Below are 26,345 nucleotides of genomic sequence, written 5' to 3'. Positions count from 1 at the left end.
GACCAAAATGTGCTGTTGTTCTTGAAATATTAAATGCTTTTCTCAGCTCTTCCCACTTCTTGCTTTAGGGTAAATCTCTTTTTCGTGTATTAATTCATTGCCCACTAAACAGCTATTAGTAGAAAATCAACAAGTATAGCCAATTTTAACACTAAGTGTTGGAATCATTTTCATTAACTGTAAAAGAACGACCATTTGAAATAATATATACTGGATGTTCCAGTGAAACCTGCAAGGCCTTTATTTTTGCAACCGTTAGTCCCTAGATGCATACTTCCAATTGCAAAAATGTTCAAAATCAGATGCAGAGTTACGATATTGAAAGTGTGAGGCAAAAATAAAAATAAGTCAGAAAATAACACAGGCCCTGGGTCCCCTAATTTATATTTTGGTGGATAAGCTCCATTGAAAAATATTACAAACACAAAAAATTGACAGCTGTGTGACCAAAACTCAAGGAGATATTTGAGTTCAAAGTTTTAAGCGACGATACAGAAGATAAGATTGAAACTTATCACTCAATCAGAAGAATGACTGGTTGTCAAAGTAAAAAAACAAAGCATATGTATTTTTCATTGCTATTCGAAAGTAAGTGCAAATGGTATGCCATGATATGCAAAAACACACTACAAAACCGCAAAACAATTTGAAAACCCACACTCTATGCACATATAATTTTAAACCCTTGTTAACCGCTCTATTTTCCACAAAAAACGTTACTGAAACGAATGTAAATTGGTGTATGTCACAAAACGCTGCATTTTATCTCTCAGTGAATATTGGTCATACTAATGTTAAACTTTTTGTGTTGGAATTAGTTTTTAATGGAGATTATTTCCGTAAATATAAGTTAGAGGACCTTGAACCTGTATAAAAAGTTAAATTTTGTATTTTTTGCCTCATTTTTATTTTTGCTTCAAAATTTCAATGTCTTAACTCTGCTTCTGATTTTGAACATTTTTGCATTTGAAAATATACATCTAGGACTAACAGTTGCAAAAATAGAGGTCTTTCAGGTTAAACCGGAACACCCTGTATGAAATAGTTTTACCTAATGAATTTGTTTACAGTAAAATGCTTTTAATACAGTCGGATCCCGATTTAACAAATTCATCGATTTTTAATGAATTCATCAGGACCGAAACTTTTGTAAGTGAAATCGGGGTTATTCGTAATATCGGGGTGTGAAAAATTTTTTTTAAAAAACTGCACATACCTTATCTAAAACCCCTAATAAGCAACTGCGCAAAAATATCCATAATTAGAAAGGGAAACTGAATTAGAAACTTTTTATTCAGCATTTCACGACTTATTACACACTAGTGAATTTGATATTTTAAACTACTAACTAAGTAATCATGTTTGATGTTTGACAATTTCCTTGATACTTGACCGGAAATACAGGGGTCGATCCAGCGCGAAATTGGGGCCGCTTTGCGGCCCCTTCACAAAATTCCGCATGGCAAAAGCGGCCCCTTTCACAAAATTCTGCGTCGCAAAAGCGGCCCCATTCACAAAATTCCGCGTCGTAAAAGCAGCCCCTTCACAAAAATTTATAAAAAGGCAGCCTTTTCACAATATTTTTTAACCGCAAATGTGTACGCATCTACGCGAAAGCCTACCCCTCTTCCTCCTTCCCCCATCTTATCTTTTTGCCTGCTGCGTGAGGTGTTTTTGCTTGAGAGCGTCAGAGGGGGGGGGGGGGGACGCTTGTGATTGGTGGCTAGCGAAAATCCAAGAAAAATAATGAGCACGTGATAAAGAATTGATTCGATGATTTTCTGCTGTTCCACGAGTGCGAAATGAAGACTGACTCATTTCACGCCACGGCAAATTAATCGCCTATATTCTGTTGGTTTGATTTGCTTCAATGACCAAATACTTCTGAATTAAATATTCCTTTGAATCATTGTAACTTTCAATTGTGTCTTAGTTGCACGCATCCTTCCTTTATCCATATTATTTTGCCAAATTATGCAATTTTAATTCTCAAAAGTAGTTGCAAATTGAAACCTTGCCAGTTGCAGATCTTCTAGTTTTTTTCCTCTTTCTTTTTTTTTTAAATTTTTTTAAAAATATTCTCCTGTTTTTTCAATTTGTTCCTATTTCCTTCAATTTATTTTGAAAAAGTTTAAGGTTCATAGTTGGGGGGTTATCTTACGGAACGGACGAGCAAAATTTCTAAAAATTATTCCCAAACGAAGGTTAAAAAGAATACTCGAAAATCATGTATTTTCCTTTTTTAATCAATTGCATAGAAATTCGCATTGAATACTGGCGCATGCTGATGCAAATCGTATTGTATGGCAATTAATTAAATCCTGTTAGTGTATGAGTGACTACGCGGGAAACGCCGAACAACCGATTGGCGAAATTCCCTGTAGTTTATAGTTGATACTGTCCGTTCTCGAAAGCTCACTTGACACGATTGCATTTAATGAAAAAAAAAAAAAAAAGGTGTGATTAGGCCAGGGGTACCCACTTTTTCTCATATTCTTTAGTTTAAAGCAGCGTTTCTTGATCTTTTTTTGAATCTCGGACCGGTAGAACTTCGTCAAAAAATTTCACGGACCGGTAGAAATTTTTATTTATTTTTTTTTTCACTAAAATAAACTAATCTGTTTTGTCCTTTTTTTTTAAAACAAATGCCAGAAAGAAAACCCTTCTACTTAAAATAAACTTACAAAAGTTAATTGTAAGATTTTTTTAAATAACTTACACACTTTGAATGTAAAAATAAGCGCAGCTAATTTGTGTAAATTTTCATAAGCGAATAAATCTTATAGAGAAACCACAAAACGTATGCAAAGTAATGGATATATTAATGCATAAAATATCGTATAAAATTAGGAATAAAATTAAAATAAGGAAATTTTATTTTATTGGAAACGGGTATAATTCTTCGAAGACCGGTCAAATTTTCTCGCGGACCGGTGCCTGCGGAGAATTGCTGGTTTAAAATGCATTATTCATTTTTTCTTTCCTGCTATTTTTCTTGTAGACTGTACGCGTAAGAGCAAAAGATAACTTCCAAAGTCACGCTAGTTTGAGCGTACAACATACAGTAAACCAAAAGAATAACGGTATTTTTTTTTTTTTTTTTGTAGTTGAATTTCTAGATTCCTTCTTTTATTGATAAAATACAATGCCAGCTGAAAAATATCGCCGGTCATTCTATTTAATCTTGCTGTCTTCTTAAAATAAATATGAAACTTCCAGATGAGCAATTTCGGAATTTTTTAACGCATGTCCACTAATGGTGAGCAACGGGAACAGCGCGCAAAGGAAGTTTTATTGAGTGGGATTTTATTAAAAAGTGGCGGGAATCGCGTAATCTGCAGACGATAAATTAAAACTAGTATGTTGTGGCCATCACGAAACTTTCTTCTATATATTTTTTTTTTCTGATCCCTCCCCATGCTTGACGAGGAAGCAATATTCCTAACGAAAACAAAATGACACATGCAAAAACTTGACGACTATCCCAATGTCTGAATTATTGCAAAAGCAAAGCAAAGAGCGAAAATTGAAAGTTATTTTAAAAGCCTTGCTTGAATGAATTACAAATATTTTATTTGTTAACAAACATAAGATGGCAACAGTTAAAAATTTTAAATCATTGAGATAATATTTCCTATCATTTCCATACAATTAAAATCACGAGAAATACGCAGACGACAATCTATTACGATTTATCTTTCTTATTGTTGCATTAATAAAAATATTTTTATTCGCAAAAAAAAAAAAAAAATCAACACCTCTTGGAGCGATCGGCGTCAAAATAGAACCAAAGCCTGTTTACATATGGATTCACATATATTCCAAATTTCAACCAGAACGTAGCATTACTTCTTGAGATAGGGCACTCAAAATGGAAAAAAAGAACGGGTGATTGCGCTGCCCCCTTTTTAGCTGTTGACACAAAAATAAAATCAGTTCTTATACCCACTAAGGGCTACTTGCCGATAAATTTTTCTTTCATTCCGTTCATTATTTCTTGAGATACAGCAGTCACAATTGACGACAAAAAACGTTCTATAGCTCAACCCCCGTTTGAGTTATTGACACCAAAATTGAATCAGCACCTGTTCCTGTTAATACCAACATATGGACCAAATTTTGTTTGATTCCGCCAGTAACTTCCTGAGGAATAGCAAGCACGCGTAACTCGAAAAACGTCCCATTGCTCCACCCCCCTTGGAGGAATTCGCGCCAAAAACTAATGGGCACAAGTTCACATAGGGGCACATATGTGTACTAAATTTCGTTCGATTTCATGCGGTAGTTTTTGTTGTAGAGCGGCCACAAAAAACTGGTCACACACAGACGTGACACACATACACACACACATACATACATACACACACACATACACACACACACACACAGACAGACAGACATTTTCCAAAAATGGTCGAAATGGACTCAGCACACCTCAAAACGTTTGAATCCGTCAAAATTCGAAATTCGAAAATTTGCACGAATCCAATACTTTCTTCTATATATTAGATATAGAAGAAAGTAAAAATGTGGTAATTGTATATTATTCCAGTTCATTTTCTTTCTCAGTATTAATTTTTCTTTTGTAACAGATCGTCTGCTATCCAGGAGCGCAGACGATATTTTTCGTAGTTAGCTTGTTCGCGCCTTCGCGTGTTTAAGAGGACATTTTTTAGGCGCATCAAAGAATAAATTGATATTTTATTCGATTATAATTTGTGTGGGAGCGGATAATGGATAATTTTAGCGGATAATGGAGCGCTGGAGATAGCAGCCGCAATAATCTCAGTTTAGAGAGATTGTTTGTTCGTTGAAAATTATTCTTCAAGAAATTAAAATATGAAACGAGGACGTCCTGCAACGGGAGGTACCTCCCGAAATTGTGTGTATTATGTTAAAAAATTTCGCTCTTCGAACGTTCGGTCCCAAAATATTGTGAATTTCTTTAAGTCAGCAATCATCACCCCGATAAAATCGCTACCACCACTTCATCATGCAGTAACAGTAACGTAAATGTTCCCGTTTTGGAGGGCTCGGGAAATGCGGTAAAAGATAGTACATCAAATGATAGTGAGGCAGTTCGCGAAAGTATAACGATTTTTGAGGCAGAAAATACTGGAAGTGAATCTGGAGCAACTTCAACTGATGATGATATTGAGATTGAGCCATCAAATAATGATTCAAGCATTGTATTTGAGAATACAGATGGAAATAAGAAGCATGCAATAAATAAAAAGTACATTGCAAATTATAAAAAGGTGTATAGCTGGCTTTACTATAGTTATTCAGCTAAGGGTTTTTTGTGCAAAATATGTTAATCTTTCATGAATGTTAGTGATTTGAACAAACCTTGAGTAAATATTGGAGTTGATATCAAGAAAAGCTGTCACCCTATAGAGTTTTAAAAAAACATGGGTGCAGTAAAAATCACAGAGAGGCTGTCAATATACAAAAATCTAGTGCAAAAGAAGGAATTCTCAAAAAAATCTGAAAGTGAAGAGACTGGATATGAAGCAAAAAAAAAAAAAAAAAAACAGAAAATTGATTGGTAAGTTTATTCAAATTTTGTACTTATAATCATGAAGCAATGGGCCATTTTTGAGAATTTTGAATCTCTAGTTAGATTTTTGGGGGTAAATTTAGATGACAATGAAATGAAAAAACATTTGCTAACTTGTGGTAAGAATGCCACGTATTTATCCCACATTTCAGTTCAAAACATTTATCTTTGAAAATACCAAAATTCCATTGTTTTCAGGAAAATCCTAAATTTTACTTTGATTACGCAATATATATTTAGTATTAATTTGTGTTGAGTTTCGAAATCCAATTCTAAAATAACTTTACTAAAAATAAAATTCTTTTATATGCTGTTTTTATATTTTTATTTCTTTCGAAGATCTTGATTTCCTTACATGCGCCATGGTAAATGAATTTTGATGTTGACTGTACCTTGTTAAGTGGCAAACAAAAAAAATTTCTTTATATATTTATTAACATCATTAAATTGCAAAGTTTTAAACGAAATACCTACTCTATAAGAACGTCAAATGTCAAAAAATTAAACGCTGAATGCTGGTGCAGTATTATTTTGGGTTTTAATTACTTTTAAGTTTTTCAAACACATACATTCTTCTGTGTTAAGAAATATGTGATATCTTTGAGTCTGTTCATATTGTATTTATTGGGAGTTATCATTACGTTCAGCAGCATGTGCAATTTTCATTGATCTAAAAGTATTTGAGAGGGGCAAACAGTAAATCTGTTGTGAGACTTTCACCTTAAGAAAGTGTGCCTTGCATATGTATATTTGTAAAAAACAATAAATGTAATGTGTGTCTAATTACGAATAAAATGTTAAGGGTCTTACTTCACCCCTCCCCCAGCGCATTTTCTCTAGGCAGCTTTCAGGTATTCTTCAAGAACTTGCAATCACCCCTGAAACCTGTCTAAGGCTTTTCTATAACGATACGACAGCTAAAAATGCTTTTATATAATCTTTTCCAAGAAAAAAATCACAAGAAGTCCTTTTTTACAAAAATAAAGAAAATTCACAAAAATATTTTGCTTTTTCACAAAAAAAAAGGAAATTCACAAAAATATTTTGCTTTTTCACAAAATGGGGACCCAAAAAATAAAACCTGGATCGACCCCTGAAATAGTTCTCTTTTGACTTTATGGAGAGAAAAAAATACTGTGTCATTTGCAGCCTGCTGCATGAGATGTTTTTAGTTTCCAGGCCAAATAAAGCATTTGAAAAAGTAAGTTTTAATGTGAGTCTCACTATCGCTTTTCTGCATCAAAATCAATATTCCTTGGTTGCTCCCTCGCCCTTTAAAATTGCTGATTGATTCCTAGAAAAGTCTTTTTCTATTTTGCACAATATGGATATAACGTTTGGAAAACAATCCAATATTTTCTAACTCAAATTAACAAAAAAAAAAGTTCGGCTGTTAAAATAATTTGTTAATTCTGGGTTTATTATTCGGTAAATAGGGAGTTTTGCCTTTATTTTTGTTAGGAAAAAAGAAAAATTCGTTAGATCGCGAAATTTGTTAAATAGAGGTTCGTTAAATCGGGGTTCGACTGTATTTTCAATTTTTTTAATGACTTTTGTGCTATTTAACTATATTTACACTCTAAAATCATATATAGATGGTTAATTTGATTATTACAACTCACTAAAGTTCAACTGGCTGCTCACAGGAATAGGGAATGCAAATTAGGAAATGTGGTAATCAGCTGAAAAGAAGGTATTGAGCAGGGCCTTAGGATGAAAACTGGACTGTCATCCATAAATAGAAAATTATTATTATGTTTATGCATATAAAAATAAGAATTTATTTGATGTGTTTAATTTTTTCTATTTTTTAATGTAATTTTTAGAAAAAATCCTCAACACAAAAAGGATTTTAAACATACAAAAAAAGTCCGCCCACAAAGAGAAGCTGCAAAGCAAGCTGGTAAGAATGCAATTTTTAGTTGATTTTTTTAATGCTTTTATTATTCCTAATTGTAAATATCTATTACAATTCTCAATTTAACCACTCTAAGCAGAATTAAACGTTTCAAGGTATTTCATGCCATTACGTGCAAATTCTTTTCATTATGACTTAGTTATTCTTATTCATGGCTTTTGTTATAAAATGGGTCATGAAGGTATTTGAATCTCATTTTCTAATGCATACATAGTGTTTGGTTCTATTTTCAGTTTCATTTTTTTTTATAGTTTTCAAAACTATTAGGAAAAATATTCTCCTTTGGATCATTTTATTTAATATTTATCTTTATTTTGTTTATCTTTATTTTATTTAATATTTATCTCTATTTAACTATTATTAATTTTATCTACTCAGTTACCACCAAAAAAAAAAAAAAATGGCAGATCTAACTCCTTGAAATTGTGATAGTGGAAATTCATAACCTTTTACAATGAAGCTATTTTTTCAATGCAAAAGATGTGAACTTATGGAAGCAATCTTAGCTTCTTGCTATTAAAAAAGGGCAACTTGAAGCACCAATATTATTGTATGCAATTTTTGTTGCTGTTTTGTGGTTTAAGCATTGCTTTTTTTTTTTCTTTCTTTATTCATTTTGGCAAGTGATTATATGATAAACTTTGTTCATCAATATATTTTCTGTTAAAAGCTTTAAAAGAATTGCATTTTCTTCAAGTTTTGGAAAAAGTGAAGGTGTTTGTTTGCTTATGATACTTCCACACAAAGATACCCCAAACTTGAATGTTTGGAAGGGGACGATTTTGCCAAGTGATACCCGAATTTTACCAAATGATAAAATATGAGAATGAATACAAACGTATCTAATGAGAAGAAGCATTAAACGTCATTAATAGAAATATAATAATAACTTCGCATGCAGTCTCCAAATTTACCGAATTTTCAGAAAAAGTGTCGACTAGGAACATCTTTGGTAGGTCACAGTGACCTCTCACCGGGCGTCTCTGCTTCTGTCAGCATTTTGAGACAATTAAGAGATCAAAACGGCAAGGATGGTATATCGATGTCCATCCCTCAGTGCTTGAATTTGTAGTCGGTGTGGTATTGATGCATCGACTTAGAAAAATTCTAAACCAGTTTAATGATGTAGGATGAACACCGGTTTTTTGCGATGTCGCCCAGCCCTAATGCTTTGAAAATTTTTCTTATTTTCTGTACAATGTATAAGGTAAGATGAAGATAAAATAGAAGCAATAAGGTATACATGACAGCTTCAAGAGTTTCAGACAAAGTGGGGAGCAATTGCCCTCCTTGCCTCGTAGGTGCCCCCCTCCCCGACCCCCCTGATTACAGGCTACAAAAGCAACTATTTTTAGAAGTGGAACTCAGTGGCAGCCCTGCTGATCACATGAATTCCAGAAGAATATCTTCAAGTTTAAATAAATTTTTATCATTAGTAACTCACTTATTAAATAGATCTCAAATCCAATTGCTGCCAAAATTAGGACTGGGAAAATAATTCCGAAAGTTGCTTTTTATATGCATAACAAAATCTGCCACTTTTTCTCAGGGAAATATTTAAATAAAGGCAAAAAAAGTTAGTCATCGTAAAGTTAATTGCAAGTAGTGTTTTGCATCCTCACCCATTGATCTGCAAACCACAGTTTAAAAACCCGTGGTATAGATAATTTATATTATCATTATAGCGATTATAAATGAATTGGGACTTTGATAAAATGACAATTAAATTCAAATTTTGCCATAACAAAATCTGCCACTTTTTCTCAGGGAAATATTTAAATAAAGGCAAAAAAAGTTAGTCATCGTAAAGTTAATTGCAAGTAGTGTTTTGCATCCTCACCCATTGATCTGCAAACCACAGTTTAAAAACCCGTGGTACAGATAATTTATATTATCATTATAGCGATTATAAATGAATTGGGACTTTGATAAAATGACAATTAAATTCAAATTTTGTAAAAATAAGACTTATTTACTAATAGAAAATTGCTTTTCAAGGTATGACGGGGGAAAATTGCATTTGAACAAAGTATTTGCCTGTTTGTTGATATTTTGATAGTTGAAATTTCAACCCTAGCTCCAGTCCTTTAACCCTAAAAATTGTTGACCATTTTTTCGTTTCTTCATTCTTCTAAAATGACAATCTCACCAGTAAAACAGTGAAGTTACCCAATCCAGTTCAGCCTTGTCAAAATAAAACATTTCCCTGCATGTCTAATATTATCATGCTACGGTGGGAGTTTCATTGTTAATGACATCAGAGCGTTACTTGATTAGCAAATTTACTATTGCATAGAGGGTAATAAACTTGACTGGGGGAGATGAAATAATGTTTTACTGTGTAGTGAAAGGGAAAATTCAAAAATAATATCAAGTTCAATTGTATTCCCAGTAAAGTGATCAATTTGTAAATAATATATTATTTTCTAATATTTTAGATAAGAAAACAAAAAATTCCAGAAATAGTGGTGAAGTTGATAGTTATGATTTAAATGACAGTTTTCTGAACGATGATTCTGATGAATATAAACCTGTGGACTCTGGTTCTGACTATGAAAGTGGGAAAATAAAAAGGCTTGCAAAAGTTAAAGCTGCCAAGAACAAAAGAGGGAAAAAGTTTGAGTGTATGTTGCTTATTTCTCCAATTCATTAAAGTTCAAAACAGTGGATTATCAAAATCATCGTCATCTACATTTACTGACCAAACAGTCTTTCTAGGAAGGTCAGAATTATTCCACTAAAAGAAATAACTGTATGCTGGTCACTCAAGTTCATCCTTTTATTTTCTTCACAGTCATCATCAGATTCTTAACCTTCTGTCATCATAAGCTTTGTTGACGCTTGATATTCGTGTTCCCAATGATTAGAAAACGTGATTTTGTTTGTGTTTGGAAGAAAGCTGACTTTTGGAAGAATAAAATGAACAAATGGTTTCAACATGTACCTGAATGTATTCAAATAATTAAAATTTATTCTCTGTTATTTAGAAATATTTTATTATATAACTTATTTATTTTAATATTCTGCGTTGATGTTTTTCATAGTTTATTTTGTTCTAATCAAATTAATGCTAATATATTAAGTTTATTGTGTAATTTAAAAATAGTTCTGTTTGTTTAAAGATTTTCCTCCTAATCCTGTGTTTTTCATTACAATTATCAATTTATTTTGTTACAGTTGATGGTTTGTTAATTTTTTGATGCTGAAATAGTTTTTTTACTAATATTGGTGAAAATGATTTTTGAATTATTTTGCTCAAGTTTCATGTACTGCTTACGAACCTGAAAAATTTCTTTCCATATCTGCCTGCATATTTATTTCCCTTTTCAGATATATCAATGCAATGAAAAAGTCAAAATCATGTTTTTGAAAAAATCGTAAATTTGATTTTACTGATTGAAGAATAAATTTTTAAAAAATATTCTTATGCAACTAATATAGCTATTGACTGAAAATTAGAAAACTGGTTGGTTAATTTTAAATGGTCTGACTTATACTAGTTTAATTAGTAGTCATAATTTTATTTTTATGTGTATTTTAATTTTTAAATTTCGTGATCATTTATTTACAATTTGAATTTTTTTCCCTTTTGCAGTGTTAATAACTGCAATCTTAATATTCATGACATTAAAAAAAAATGAATCATTACCATCCATAAATGTCCTACTTTATTGATTTTGCCCATTAAGTTACTTACAAGTTTTAATGTATAAAACTGAGAAAAATGAAAAATCCAAGCCAGTTGTAGTTCTGCACATATCCAATGTTTTTTTTTTTTTTTTTAATTTCATCAAATCAATGTCTTTCCTAGTGCTGCAAAATGAGTCTTGCTATCTTCTTTACTTGTACCATACAATGTCAGCCTAACAACCTGTAGCGAATTAATCATTTAAATGTATATCCATCTATTGTAAAACAAAATTCATGTCTCTTCTGTAGTCAATATAGGGATCCAAAATATTTCTTTTAACCGGTTTTTGTTTATTTTTATATTGTACTTAATATTGGAGAGTTTTTTGTGTAAAGCAAATTGAAACGGTTTTTGTTGAAGTCAGTATGCTTTACTTATATCATTGAAAAAATACTTATCTCTGTCTGTAGGCTTGATTAGCTCTTGCTTATTGGCTAACTTCATACATTAAAAAAAAATCCCCCTTTTTATTTTTTAACTTCCTTTGGCTTTATCCCACTTTTTTCTTCTTAATTATTCATTTATATTTAAAATAATGAAACTTTCCTCATAATTTTATATAAATTAATGGTGTAGAAAGTCTTTTATTTCTGCTTTGAAGTTGCATTACAAGATAAAATGTAACTTAGTTATGATTTAAAAAAAAACACCCTTAACTAAGCAATTTAAATTCCCTTAAAAAAATCTATCTACATGGTTGAAATTAATTTTTATTTAATTGCTGTTAAATTGAGAGTGAATTAAATGTGGAGAGTCAACTTGTGCTGAAAAAAGACCAGTATGTATTTATGATTAAAAAAAAGCAGCTAATGTAATCACATTATAGATTATTTTTTACTATTATCATTTTAAAACTAAAAGGCGTTGCTTTTTAATGCTATGTAATTCAAATGTAAGCTTAATTTATTGAAGTTTAGTTTTTCCATGATACTGAAAGTACAAATTTCCCGTTTTTGTTACAAACTGAGAAAAGTATTTAGAACCTAAGTATCTATTCAGTTGCAGAAAAAAATGTGTAAAAAATTGACGATTAATTCATCTGTAGAAAGTTAAGTTTCTTAGCTACTTAAGAAATATTTTGAAAAAATTCATTATGCTTCTTATTATCTCCAGAGCACTTGAATATCAATGAATAGACAAGGACTAGATTAAATGTTTGTTTAAAACCAGTTGTGTATTTACAGCATTCAGATTCAGGGTGCTAAAGCTCATTATATTTGAGTATTATCCACCTATAATTAGTGTTTATTTGTGCTAAATTTTCTAGTGCATTTATTTGTGCTATTTTTTACGCATACTTTTTTTGGTGCAATTGATCATAAAAACTGTTTTTGTATTAGTACAGTTCTGTATTTCTGATTTGTAGACTTTTTTCTTTTTGATGTTTGGTTTCAATGCATTTTGTTTGTTCTTTTTTTGTACGTTTTATTTATGTTTGTAAAGCTCGCTTCTTGTATATATTTATTGTGTAATTTTCTTTTGAAATTCTGTTTATTTATTGTTTTCAATATATTCACAATGCAGCTTTCTTCCATACATTTTTAGTTCTCATTTTTTGCATAAAGTTAGAATACTTTCATTCTAGAAAATACATTTGCATGTCGTTCATGATTCATTGTAAATTAGTTGTGTGTTGTGTAGTTATAGTTAGATGTTACCCGAATTTTTGTCTTTTTCTACAAAAAAATAAAGAAAATTTCTATATTAAATACAGATAATTTTTATGCTTCTTTTTTAATTATAAATATTGAACATCTTATCTAAAGTGCTCAAAATCATCTTGCCATGTCTTGAAGTTTTAATTATTTTGTTACCAAATTATCTACATTGAGTACTGAGTTTGAGAAATAATTGGAATTTAAATGCAGTTAATGAAAACTTAACCTAAAAACAAAATTTTATTTATGCACCTTGCCCCTGTGATTTAACTCCTTCATAAAGAATTAATATTCAACAATGTTTTTCATTAAGAACTTTCTGATTTGAAACTTATTTGAGCAATGTATTCCAAATTAAATTACGCTTAAAATACGTGCAAACTTAAAGCTATACTGCTGTGGAAATGTAAAGTGCAGTACTTGCTGAAATAATCTTTTGAAATGTTTGAAGGAAACTGTTTTGGATTTCTCACAGGTAATAGTGAAATGTTGAAGTTGAACTCTTTTTTTTTTTTTTTTTTCCATGCTTTACACTCAAACCTGTTTTTGTGCAATTTTTTCTGTGCAGTTTATAAAAAATTCAATCAAATTTTGACTCAATTGACTAACTTATATTTCTTTAAAACGAGTGCTTAATTGGGCATCTTTGAGAGAATTTTTTATGCGGTCCCTATCTACCACACAAAAACAGGTTTGAGTGTATTTACAGCAGAAACCAAATTGGCAAACTTGTTCAATGAAGCTAAAATACAGTATATGACAAAAATGTTAAAAAATTAAAAATTTGCAGATACTGCAAATGAGTATGAGGTGAGAAAAAAAATACACACTTTACTTTTCAACGGCAGTACAATTTAAGGTAAAGAACTTGGGACTTATGTACAGGGTTGCCAGACGTCCCAGATTTCAAGGGACAGTCCCATATTTTGAAAAATTGCCCCACGTCCCGGGGAACTTCCATACGGGACGGCTAAAGTCCCGTATTCTAGCTAATAACAATATTTTACAGAACGAGACATTATTTTAAGTGAAAAGTAAAGTAAAACAAAAAAAGCAAAACAAAGAGCCACATAAAATCTTGTGGCAGCAATCGCAAAAATTATTTTTCTTTTGATTTGGTTTGTATGTTTTTGTTTTGTCGGCAGAGCATGAGGAATCGAATGGTTGTTTCTTTGCTCATTGACTGATGTTGGAAAATATATTTCTCAGGGGTGCCCACCTCCCTAAGAACAAGGGTGCAACCCCTCTAAATGTAGCGAAGACGCCCTCCAATAACAAGAGCGCACCCCCAAAAAAGTGAAAATTACCTATTAAAACACTCTCTCCCCTCTAAAAATTTCATTGCCGCAGTCTGCGCCATTATCCTCTCATAGGTGGGCACCACTATTTCTGCGCATGCGTCATCAACCGCAATGAAAACGATTTTTATACTTTGATATGCGACATTTTGTGAAGTTTAAGGCTTTGTTGCGATTGAATTTTTCAGATTTATCATGAATAGACGTCTCAAAAATATCTCCCCGCTCCCCTTTTCACTCCTAGAAGCCTGTCCCGTATTTACTATTCTTAATTCTGGCAACCCTGCTTATGTATCATATGAGATTATAATCGACTTCTGCTGGGAAAGTTTAACTTTCCTTTGCATATGATTTTAGGAAAAAATGATGTTGTTTAGAAATTATGTTAGAAAGTGTATACGTATTAATGAATTACAGTTTAAAATTATATCATTAAAATTCTAAGATAATTTTTCATTTTCTTATGTTACACTGTTCTTGAAACAGTCCGTTGTGTTGAAATGTTTTGGCCAAACTGTGCTCTTGGCCTTGAAAAAAAAATGACATAAAACTGGTGTGAGTCAATATTTATGCTTGAAAATTTGCAAATATTTAGCATACTTTAAAAATTGTTATTTTCTAGGACAGGAGACGATATTTCAAGTACTAAATGAGTTGTAAATGAAAACTAATTAAAGTTGATAAGTTTGTATTTATGACTATGAAACTTTTAACTCAAATGTAACAACTGTGTATATATTAACATAGTTGCAGTATTGGTTTCAAAAGTTTGATGCATAATAATTTTATAGGAATATTAAATTTGTTTTATTAATTTTGAAGCCAACACTATAGTGAAATGCATTTTAAAATACTGTTCTAAAAGGTTACTAAGAAAGGAAATGATTTACCTTTTTATGAAATTAAGGAAACAAAGGTAAATTCCGAAAAATATTGGGAATTCAGATACATGAGTTTTCAGATGTATTACCAATTTTGACCTTTTACTTATCAGCTGTTTGCCTGCTTTAGACTGAGTTTTGACGTTGATATGCTTAAAATTTGTATTTATTTTGTTATTTTACAAATGGTAGTTTTGTCTTAAGTACCTATCAAATGTATCTAATGCTAGACCTAATTTTGTTTTAATTAGTCTTCAAAATCCTTCCACAGAGGAACTAAGGAGTAGTTTTTAATTTTATGCTTCAAGAAATACAAATAGTTTGCTGAACTTGCATCAGACATTTGCTTTGTAACTCCTACTCTTAATAATAATAATAATATTCATAATAACTGTAATACAATGAAAAACTTTTATACAGTCTAAGCAGTTTCTGCCAGAATTGTAAAAAAATATTTGCTGTCATGACATTTTGTTTGATTTTCACTTAAACTCATTTCATTTTTACAATGTACTAGGGCGCTACTACCTCCTATCACTCACCAATCCCAGGAGCTCGAAGCAGTTCTATTTGAATCGCTTTGCAGTTCAAACTCACTGCTCTTGTTAACCATATGACTAATGACATCACTAGATTCGAGCAGGAGATTCAGTATAGTATATTCATAATGACAATAGCTACTGGGAACTAAATTGTTTTCGTCCTTGCCTGTCTTGCCAGAATGAAACAATCACTGCCCAAAATTTGGCGATTGTGCCAAAATCTGAAGTATAAAAGTATTCCTCTCCATTAGGAATACTTTCAAGTCTAATGATTTTGTTGAATCAATGCATAAATATTATGTAGCAAATTTCTACAAACAATGCTGCTCCAGTATTATTTTAATCTACTGCAAACTTTAACATTTGATCTATATCAGCCTTTGCTGGAAATTTTCTTCGTTGGTTAAAATTCCACCCAACTGCGTTATGCCATGATGTTTCAGCACTTTCATTGGGTGCTGTGATGCCATCAATAGAATTATTTAATATAGTTAGAAATAGGGCCATTTCCATGGACACTTTTGACCCCAGAAAAAACCTGCTTTTAACCGCATTCCGATTATTTGCAGGGTTTATGTGGAATCTTTCTACTCCTGCTAGCATCCGGAGTGAAAGAGGTGTTTTTACCTAGGATGCATTACACGAAACAAGTTCGTCTACTAGCCGCTAAGGATGCTGGGTAAAAACCGCTTTCTCTTCTACAATGGAAGAACCTCTTTTTACATGGAGACTGGGAATTTTTCAATCGGTTTTTTGTGGAGGCAGAGTGGGGATTTACAGGTCGAAAAGTTTGTTGTGAACGCGGCTAATGTGTCACAATTTACACCTCATTAATAGTGTCATAACTATTTGGAAAGATTTTGGTTTTGTAGAAAATTTCCGCTTATTCAAGAGTATCTCCCTCCAAAGAGCAATGGTGCACCCTCTCAAATGTTACCAAGCACCCCTGCCAAGAACGAGACCCCTAAAAGTAAAACTAAAACCCCTAAAGCAAACCTCCTGAAAATTTTAATGCCGTAGTCAGAGACTATAGTTGGGGATCAGTACAAAAAAACTTATTTTAATAAAGTTCTGTCCCCCTCACTCCCATGGAATATATTACCTGTAACGTATAGAAAATATATTTAAAAAATGTTCTTCTCAGAAATAATTATTTTTTTGCTCTTGATTTTTTTATAACAATTATATTTTTTGTGCAATGTTTTTATGTGATCTGAACTTCAGCCTGTTTCGAAGACAATTCTTTCTTTAGAAATAATCATGTGCACTGAAAATAATTGATCTACCAAAATAATGTAACGGTCTTTATCGAATGTTTTAAGTCTTACAAGTACAAACAAATTATTTGGAAATACAAAGTTTATCTAGTCTTTCGCTTTTTCTAGGAGTGTTTCAAAATCTTATTTTATGTTACTCATTTCCTGCAATATGACATAAAAAGGTAAAATATATTGCCCTTCATTTTTTTTTATTCTTATTGGTATTAATATTCCATATAATAAGAGAGCTCAAAGATTTACCTTGTCATATATTCATTACTGTACTTTAAATCGGTATGTTCATGTGTTTTTAATTAGCTATTTATGCTTAAATCTTTCTACCTCACAACATAGGCGTTTGTATTATGTTCCATTTCATTAATAATTACATTACATTCAGTATTATTAACAGGCATAAAAATTTTTGACTCCAAAGTAGTATATACCCCCCAGGTACCCTCCTTTCTGGAGGGAGGGGGGGCTCCAGAGAAAAAGAGTTCCCCTTAAATAAAACAAGTAACAATCCATTCTACTCCTTTTATCTTTTTCTTTCTTTTTTTTCACATAGTCTTGGAAAAATTGAATAAATGAATACATTATTTTGAATTTTATTTCAAATGCATTTGTCTTCTGTTTACTCCAAAGAGAAAGACATTTTTATGTACTAATTTTAATTTCATCTATTACAAAAGAATGGGCATTCATTACTTTCACAATAAATGGTGTTTCTCTCTTTTTTTTTTTTTTTTTTTTCAGTAATGTTCATCTTTTTCAAGAAGGTGGTGATGCTTTTAACATGAATTTAAAAGCATCAACACCTCAAGGATGAAATAAAAATTAATTTTGTTTGAACGAAGTGACTTGTTGTGAATAAGACCTAAAACCAAGGAAATCATTTCAAGTCAAAACGAACATAAAAATTTTATATTTGTGGCAGTAAACCTCAAATTCTCTCAGTTGTGTATAATTGATAAGAGGTAGGTTTGAGTCTGCTTCTTTCAATCTTGAATACCTTATTCAAAAGTATTTTACTTACTTAATTACTTATATCCTTTATTTGCTGGCAGTGTGACACAGTGATTAGGCGTTCGCCCATTAAAACCAAAGTCAAAGCTTCAAATGTGGTTCCAATCTGTGGAGGTTTGAGGTGTTGAAAATTTTCACATGTTTGTATGATTTAGCGGCATGTTAAAGATACTTCATTTATGCGGCTTGGATGCTATCGACTAAATTAAATCCCTTGTGCAGTTTCTCATTATAAGAGCCTAGGTGCCTCAATATGGTATGAAACTAGATGCCAAAATTCTTGAATGGTAATAGCTGTTACCGATCGTGGTGTCACATGAATACCAGTGCCTGGGTTAATGTTAAAGGGCATTGATTCTTAAAAGAAATTAGTGTTGTATTGGCTTTGAAAGATATCAAAATATTTTTTAAAAGATTTGCTTTCCCAGTTGCAAAGAAACTTATCCTTTTCTTACAAGAGCAACATACAGGTGCCTATGTTATTGTATCATTTTACTCATTTTATTAATTAGAAGACTTCTTGCTCTCTTTTTTTTTCAATATTAGGGCCAACACAATAGACAAAGCTTCTTCCTGGAATTAAGAAAAAGTACCTGAATCCATTCTATCAAAAAAAATTCCATTATTTGTCAGATTTTTTTTTTTTTTTCAAATTGTTCAAAAATAACTCCCTTGCAAAACTGAATGATAGCAGCAAATGATAATTATATTAACACATGTAGGGAGTAATTTTCAAAAATCATTTGTGATTAATAAGTTTGGGTTTGTAAGTTCTAAGTTGGTAAGGGTTTGTAACTTCTGTTTGGAATTTATTGAATCTGCACATTATTTCAAAATTTATCGATTTTCCTTTGCAAATTTAACCTACATGTTAATTTCTTCTTCATTTATATAATAATCTTAGTATCAAGTAGTAAAATGATCAATAATTGTACTAGTCTATATCTGCCTAACAAATTTTTTAAAATAAATTTTACTTAAACAGTTTTTTTTTTTTCTTAATATCTCTAGTTCTCATATTTCTAGTCAATATTTTAAAACCTAGTCATGTTACTCTTAAAATTTCAATATTTTAAAGCAGTTGATACATAATGCACTTTTGCCACCCAAAATTTAGTTTTTGCTAAAAAAAATTGTTTGGTCAAAGAAATTAACTAATTTGAGATTTGAATTAGTTAATAGGTATATTTTTATTTACATTTAATATAGTAGATAAGTAACATTTAAGTCTTTACTTTGATCCTAAGTTGTTTTCGAAATGAAAGTTTTGATCAAAATGCCTACAGCCAAATCACATAATAAATTATTTTTCTTTAGTTCTTGAATAAATCAGTCTAAACTAGTCATTTATTTTATCCACAGCTTAAAATTTAATCGCACCATGTTTTAAAGCTTTTATACTTCAGTGAATCAAAAAGATAGCAAAATAAAACATAGCTTGATTTGCATATTTTGCATTTTAACATTTTTTTTACATTAAAAACTTCTATGCAAATTAGTGTACCTTGTTGCAAAAAGCCGATTGAAAAAATTCTGAGATTTAAGTTTTTTCCAAAAAAAATTTTTTTTTTATGGTTTTTTGATTCAAAGGTGACTATTTTCTTAAATTAGAAACCTCTACCATCACATCCAGTGGAGAAGTTTTGTCTGGTTTTTAATTTAATTCTTAAATGATAAAAGTTCAGCTGCTGCTCAATATCCCTTACATGTATTTTTTACAATTGGATCTGAAAGTATTATGAGTACACATAATGTTCATTATTTGAAGCAATTATTTTTTAACTAAATTTGTGTGTGTAATGTTTTGTTTATAAATTCAGTCAATCAAAAAAAAAAAAACTATTACTGTTGTGCTGTTTTTATTTTTTTAAGGTTTTTGCTTTGTCTTTTGAATATTACATGAATATAGTGTGAATGTTTGTTTTAATGTTGATGGTCTGTATCATATTTCATTTTGTTTTAATGCTATGGATTTTTATTTCATGCATGTAAATCGTCATTTCATCCATCACATTATGCTGTAGTTAAGACGCTTATGCCTCTATGAGGTGTCATTTTGTTATCATCCATTTCTTAGCTCTCGTCTCATGTATATGAGTAGTGTATAGCTAATAGTGTGATGCAGTATTCTTTAAAAAAAATACTGCATTTTTGCATGTTATATGCATTGCATGTACTGACCAAACAAGGTAGGAGTCGGGCATTTCTTAAATTATATTTTATACGAACGCGTTGGACGAAATATTAATTACATTTTATATTGCGCAGATGAAAAGTTTTTAAGCAAATCCTGAGTTAGAACATATCTTAATGGAGTCCAAATTATGTGCCATATGATTTTTAGATTTGTCTCGAAATAAAATGCCTGACTCATTCATTATGTATACAGTTTTTAGTAGACAAATTATCATTGTGACAAGTGTACAGTGAAAAAGTGTACAATACTTTTTAGTTACATTTTTCTTGTGAGAGCACATTTTAAGCGATTTAGAACTGAGGGCACTTGTGCTTTGTGTATATCCGTAAACTCACTCCCAGTCCATCTCTTGTATATAACGAAAATTTTGCCTTTTGCTGCATACAAGTATGAAAATACTTAATACTTCTGTACAAGAATACTTTGATTTGCTCTACTCACCATTTTGAAGCTAATTGGTTGAGTAATTTGGATTTTTAAATAGAAATAAAATTGTTGTAATTGCTGTGTTAGTTTTTACTCACTTTAGTTCAATCCTCTTTTTGGATAAACATTTGACAATAATTAAGATAATCACATATCGCTTGTAAGAGAGATGAACTTTTTTCAAACATATAATAAATTGTTGGGGGGGGGGGGTATTCTTTCTTTTTTCTTTACTTGAAATTCTAAAAAGTTAAAAACTTAATCTCAACTTCCAAATATTGTGCATTGTACACACATGATTAATTTAAAAAACCCTTACTTATGTTTTTAAATCCCTTTTCCACTCATACTTTGTTAAATTTATTCATGCCAAGTCTCCTAATTTTGATCTGTCAAAGTTGGTAGCTTCTATGGCTGATGGCATCCAAGAAGAAAACTTAAAAGAAAGCTTAAAGAAGTTGCATGAAAAATAAGGTAGTTTCCCTTCTGTCAAAAGTGCTACTTTTGGTCGTTCAAATTAGTAGAATAAGCAGGATTCGAAAATATCATGATATTTTGATATATATCAGATAATTTGATATATGTCTGATATTATATTTTCAATAATCACAAATTAAGTCTTCAAAATTGTAAATGATTCCTCAAATCATTCTTTATTTTCCTATATTATTACAATATGAGTCGTAGACTTAAAATTGAGGTTTCCTCATTATTTATATCTAATATTTCATTTTACATTTTTATCATTTTAAAGGACTTAATTTAGCATTAGCTGTTTTACTCATTTTTCTTCTGTTAACTACTTTTACAGTTATATGATTCAAAAAGAAGATGCATTAGTCTGCAGAGTCATAAGATTTTTTTTTTTCGTCCAACGTTTAATATTTAACTATGCACTTTTAATATTAAAATTGTTACACTACTAATAATTTTATGAATATAAAATAAAAAAGGAATATTCTATTACTTTACGTTACATTAATGATGCATTAATACATCATAAAACAATAGTACATAACTTTTTGGTTATTTTTAATAATAAATGAATAATATTACTATGATTGATGTAATTTTGATATTGAAAATACCGTAGCTGAAAAAGTATCATGATATATATCGGCAAACCCTGAGAATAAGCAAAAAATAATAATAATAATAACATGGAGCCAAAAAAACTTTTTATTTTACAACAGTTATTATTTTATTTTATTTTTTTAAAGTCCGATTTTGGAAATAAGGCGCGATCTTTGACGCCGCAAGTGATGTACTTAGGTGTGGTACTCCATTGGCGCACTAAATGTTTGCGCTTTGCTGTCAACCACGTTGCCTGGACATGGTAATTTGCGCTGTGCGCTAATGGCATTTTATCACTTGTGATATCATGTGCAGAAACGTAAAAAATGAATTTCAATCTGCTCATCAAAATAATTGTTAAAAAATATTTAACTTTGTCAAATTATTTTTAGAATGGTTATATCCTGTGTTTTTAAGCATGCTGTTTTAGAAAAAAGTACTTTTAAAATTTCGGAAACAACCCAATTAAGTTCAGCATCAAGTGTGCTTAGTTTAGCCAAGAAACAAGTACGATTTGAGCTAGCAATAAAGTATTTCAATCTTCCGGAAATGGTTGGAACTCGAGTGCAATTACAGGGAGCAAAACAGAAAAGAATAAAACTACTAAAACAGCGGAGGAAAAGAGAAAAAAATAGCTTGACCATGGAGAGATGGCTGATTAACTGCGAGAAAGCACAAGCTGTCAAGTTTTTATTACTAGCTGATCTTGCTGGTTCATGCCAGCAAGATTACTTTGGTCCCAAAAACTACTTTTTTTTTCTTTGTACAACTACTTTATTAAGAATGTAGTTAACTGCAGCTGCAATTATTCTTTTTTATACAGCAGTTACAAACTACTTTTGAAATGGAGTTGCTACTGTTTAAAAAATAAATAAAAAGCTTTACCATTTGATGGTTGAACGAGAAAATTCGAATAGTGGTTTTAATTAACTAGTTCATTATTTTACATGGAATATTACTATAAATTATCTTTTTTTTAAAGAAAATTAGCATTTGATTATAAAATGAAGTGATTTGTTTCCGCTTCTAATTCACATCTCCGTGGTCAAGCTATAACAGTTGCATGACTCTCAAATAGTCAATTTTCAATTAAAATTATCATTATTAGGGAAAAAAATTCTCTCCCAATTAAGACCTAAATTTCTTGGAAAGTAAAACACATGAGTAAAATTTTGCTATCGCCTCATAATATTTTCTTTCTTTTTTTTCTGCTTAAAAAAATTCCTACAATCACAAGGTTTTGGGAGAGGTCGTGGTTCCCTTGGAATTTTGAGATTGATTGACAGTCAAAAATTTGAAGATGAATGTAACTCAAGAAAAGGGGCGGGGGATTTCATCACAAGTGCATCAATAAAAATGTTCCAAACTTTTTACTGTTCAAAAGAACGGTCGTTCATTTTTTAGCTGAACGAACGTTTTCGTTCATTTTAAAGATTCGTTCCTTTTTGATCCGTTCGTTCATGAACGACACATCCCTACACTAAAGCAAACAAACTTTCCCTGAGGTAAATCCTTGAAAGTAAAGGTAAGTTTTGATCAAAATTTTGATGAATTGAAATGACTTATGTATTGCTTATACTGAAGAATTCTAAATTGCAAGAAAGTTTTATATAATTTGAACAATGGCAACCCGTGCCGTGTGTGAAAAGAAGTGAAAGTGTGAACCAAAAAAAATAATAATTCTTTAAGTTTTAAACTTCATGTTGATAAAACGTTGCCTCTATAGCCCCACATGTACCGCAACAATATTTATCCAAATCAAAAAATATTGAAGTGTCTAGCAGGAGGCCTAAAATTTGTAATTTTCTTCAAAAGAATCGGTTTTTTTTCTCTCTCTCTCTCTCTCTATATATATATATATATATATTTTTTTTTTTTTTTTTTTTTTTTTTTTTTTTTGAGCAATCACGGTTGCTTTTTGTTCTCATTTGACCGTTTTTGGTGTCCGTGCCTTTTTCAACTTGGAACAGAAGCCTCTGCAGCACCACCGCCCACCGTCCTCTGCTGGCGGCGCGGTGCGGCTGCTCCGGTTTTGAGCTATCCGCTTCTCCTGGTCGGAGGCGTCCATGTCCTACACACACGCACATTCACACACATACACACACAAACACTCACACACGCCTGCGTGCATACACACAGGTCTACGCACACACACAACTATGCACACGCAACCGCCCAGGAGGAGAAGCAGGCTTGGGGGGGGGGGACAGGAGCCGTTTTCTAGAAACAATAACTACAATGAGTAGGGTCCTGTCTCAGTTCGTGATTGCGAAAAACATAATTTGAATTCAAAATTTCAGAATTCAAATTAATTTTCTTTTTTTTTTTTTTTCCCATATGAGGTAAATTTTAGGAAGCTATCAAGCTGAAAAATATAAACAATAGAATCGATAATTAGCGCGAAAAAACCAATTTTTGTTTTCTTGCTATATTTAAGTCTCCCACATGGTGCTCAAAACATGGATTTTTTTAATTTTAAGTTAAATTTTTCATTTTATATAATTTATATTTTTATTATTCATTTGCAAATGTTGATTTGAAAATGCGTTCGCTAATAATTTTTGAATTTGATACTTTATTTAAATGCATTTCTAATTTATTAACAGGTAAATCGAAAAAATCACTTTTTTCGAAGAAAATTATATATTTTAAACCTCTTGCTGGACACCTAAATATTATTTAATTTGGTTAAATATTTTTCTGGGGCTATAGGGGCCACGTTTTATCAACATGAAATTTTGCTTCCAAAAAAATGTTTTTTTTATTCTGCCTAGTACACAGGGCTGATTTACACTTTCGGATGCAAGTCGACACGGGATGCCTTTGTTTAAATTATATGAAACTTTTTTACAATGGTTTTGACCTGAAAGGGAAAATATAAGAGGGGGGTGTGCGACTTGATAAACTAACTTTCGTTTTTTTTGGGGGGGGGGGGGAGGGACACTCTAATATAGTATACATACTCTCAACTCTAACAGTTCCCCTAATTGATTTTATTGAGAAAATTTTGAGAAAAAAATTCATTTTTGTGCAAAAAAGTACTCAATGCTTTCTGATCTATATGCAAATTATATTATCATGCAACAGCTTGCAAATTAATGCAAAGATAGATCGTATTTTAACATACAAGGAGGTGGTGTGGGGAAAAGGAAATAGCATCAGAATTTAAGTTTGAGAAATTTCTCACTTTTTGCTCAAAATTTCAATTTAAACTTCCTGAAAAGAAGGAATTCAAATTTTCAATTTTTCCGGATCGAAAATAAACCTCTTGGGGGAAAAACGTTTTTTTTTTCTGTTTTTTTCAGAAATTTTCCGGTTTTTTTCGGACTGTTTTCATCTCTAGTTGTAACTCAAAAATTATTTTTTTTTTTAAATGGTAAAATTTCTTGTTACTAACATTTTAAATATTAATTAACACCTACTAATATTCAGTGCAATATTTAGCATTTAGCTTGTTTGTATTTTAAAAGCTTTGTACAATTAGTCAAGCGTATACGGGGCAAAGTGAAATAGTTCAATTGGTTCACTTACTCAACCATTTATTAAATAACTTACATATCCATTTATTAATTAATTCATATACCATTCCTTCATTTAATAATTCACGTATTTATTCATTCATTCACTTATTTTCTTGTTCATTCACTATTTTATTCGATCATTTATTTTTCTCACATATTAATTAATTAAGGAGCGAATTAATTCATTTATTGCTTCATTATCTATTTATTTACTCATTCTTCTCTTTATTTACTCATTCATTTGTTAAAAAAATATTTTTTTAATGATCAAAAAGAACATATTTCATTCGAAAAATGATTTCTTTTCGACTTCGCCCCATCAAAAAAAAAGGTGAAATTTTTCTTTTTTTTCTTTGAAGGTACAAATTTACTGCCAAAATTAAAAATAATGCTTCAGTGCAATTCTTATTTTACTACATTGTTCTTTCTTTATGTGTACAGCAATTTTCTAAACAGAATTCTAATTTGTTCATTTTGAAGAAGATTCGTTATCTTAACTATTTCACTTAGCACCACATTCCCCTACTGAAATGTGCGTATACGGGTACGGGGTACGGGGAGTCACGACGCACAGTTTGGGAATCCTTGAGCTATAACGGGAATGGTTTTGTATTTCATTGGTTTGGAGAAAAGGTGCGGAAATTATTGCAAGCCGTCGCGAAACAAATTTTGAGGAGGCGTGTGTTGTTGCCTGTTGGGGTGTAACTGATGGGCGAATGATGGCAGGGGTGCCCACCCCCTTAAGAGCAAGGGCTTGCCCCCGAAAAAAAAAAGATTCCCCCAAAAGTGAAAAATACTCCTCAACCCCTCCCCCTCCCCCCAAAAAATAAATAAATAAAATTCAATGGCCTGCAATATTGGGTTTTAAATCCAATCTTTCTGCATGTAGTTTTCTTAATCAGGGATATGCCTTGATGGGAGGTCACGAGAGGTGACAGTGACCTCCGAAAAATTTTCCTATTTGGCTAATTTTATCTGATGGTTCGGTAATTTTGGAGACAGTATTACAATATTAAACAAATATTGTACTGCTGCCTAATGTTTCTTTTCCTATAATGTGGGTTGTGCAACGTGCTTGCTCGCATTTAATCATTCGGTAAAATGCAATTTGCTTCGGTGCATTAAAAATTTCTCCTTCCCAAAATTTTTAGGTTCGGGGCGCCCCTGTATTTAATGAATATTTATTCCATTGAAGTTTTTAGAGGGGTTGTTTTGAGGGGTATTTTTCTCATTGGGGGGGGGGGGCTCTTGCTTTTGGGGTGGGGGTCTTTCGTCTTTGCGATATTTGGGGGGT

The 26,345-nt window shown here is 31.3% G+C and overlaps 1 protein-coding gene across 1 annotated transcript in view; it reads left to right on the top strand.

Annotated features, from left to right (window-relative positions):
• The window catches only part of LOC129220750 (aprataxin and PNK-like factor), a 52,074-nt gene extending 49,060 nt beyond the window's left edge, over positions 1-3,014 (top strand). The window contains exon 11 of the mRNA XM_054855179.1: positions 3,002-3,014. Within this exon, the coding sequence (XP_054711154.1) occupies positions 3,002-3,014 (13 nt within the window). The remainder of the gene's footprint in view (positions 1-3,001) is intronic.
• The last annotated feature ends 23,331 nt before the right edge of the window (positions 3,015-26,345 follow it).

This window comes from Uloborus diversus, chromosome 4 (genome assembly GCF_026930045.1).
Source record: "Uloborus diversus isolate 005 chromosome 4, Udiv.v.3.1, whole genome shotgun sequence".
NCBI lineage: Eukaryota > Metazoa > Arthropoda > Arachnida > Araneae > Uloboridae > Uloborus > Uloborus diversus.
The sequence above is the reverse complement of the archived record's forward strand: the minus strand, read 5'-3'. Positions and strand labels throughout refer to the sequence as shown.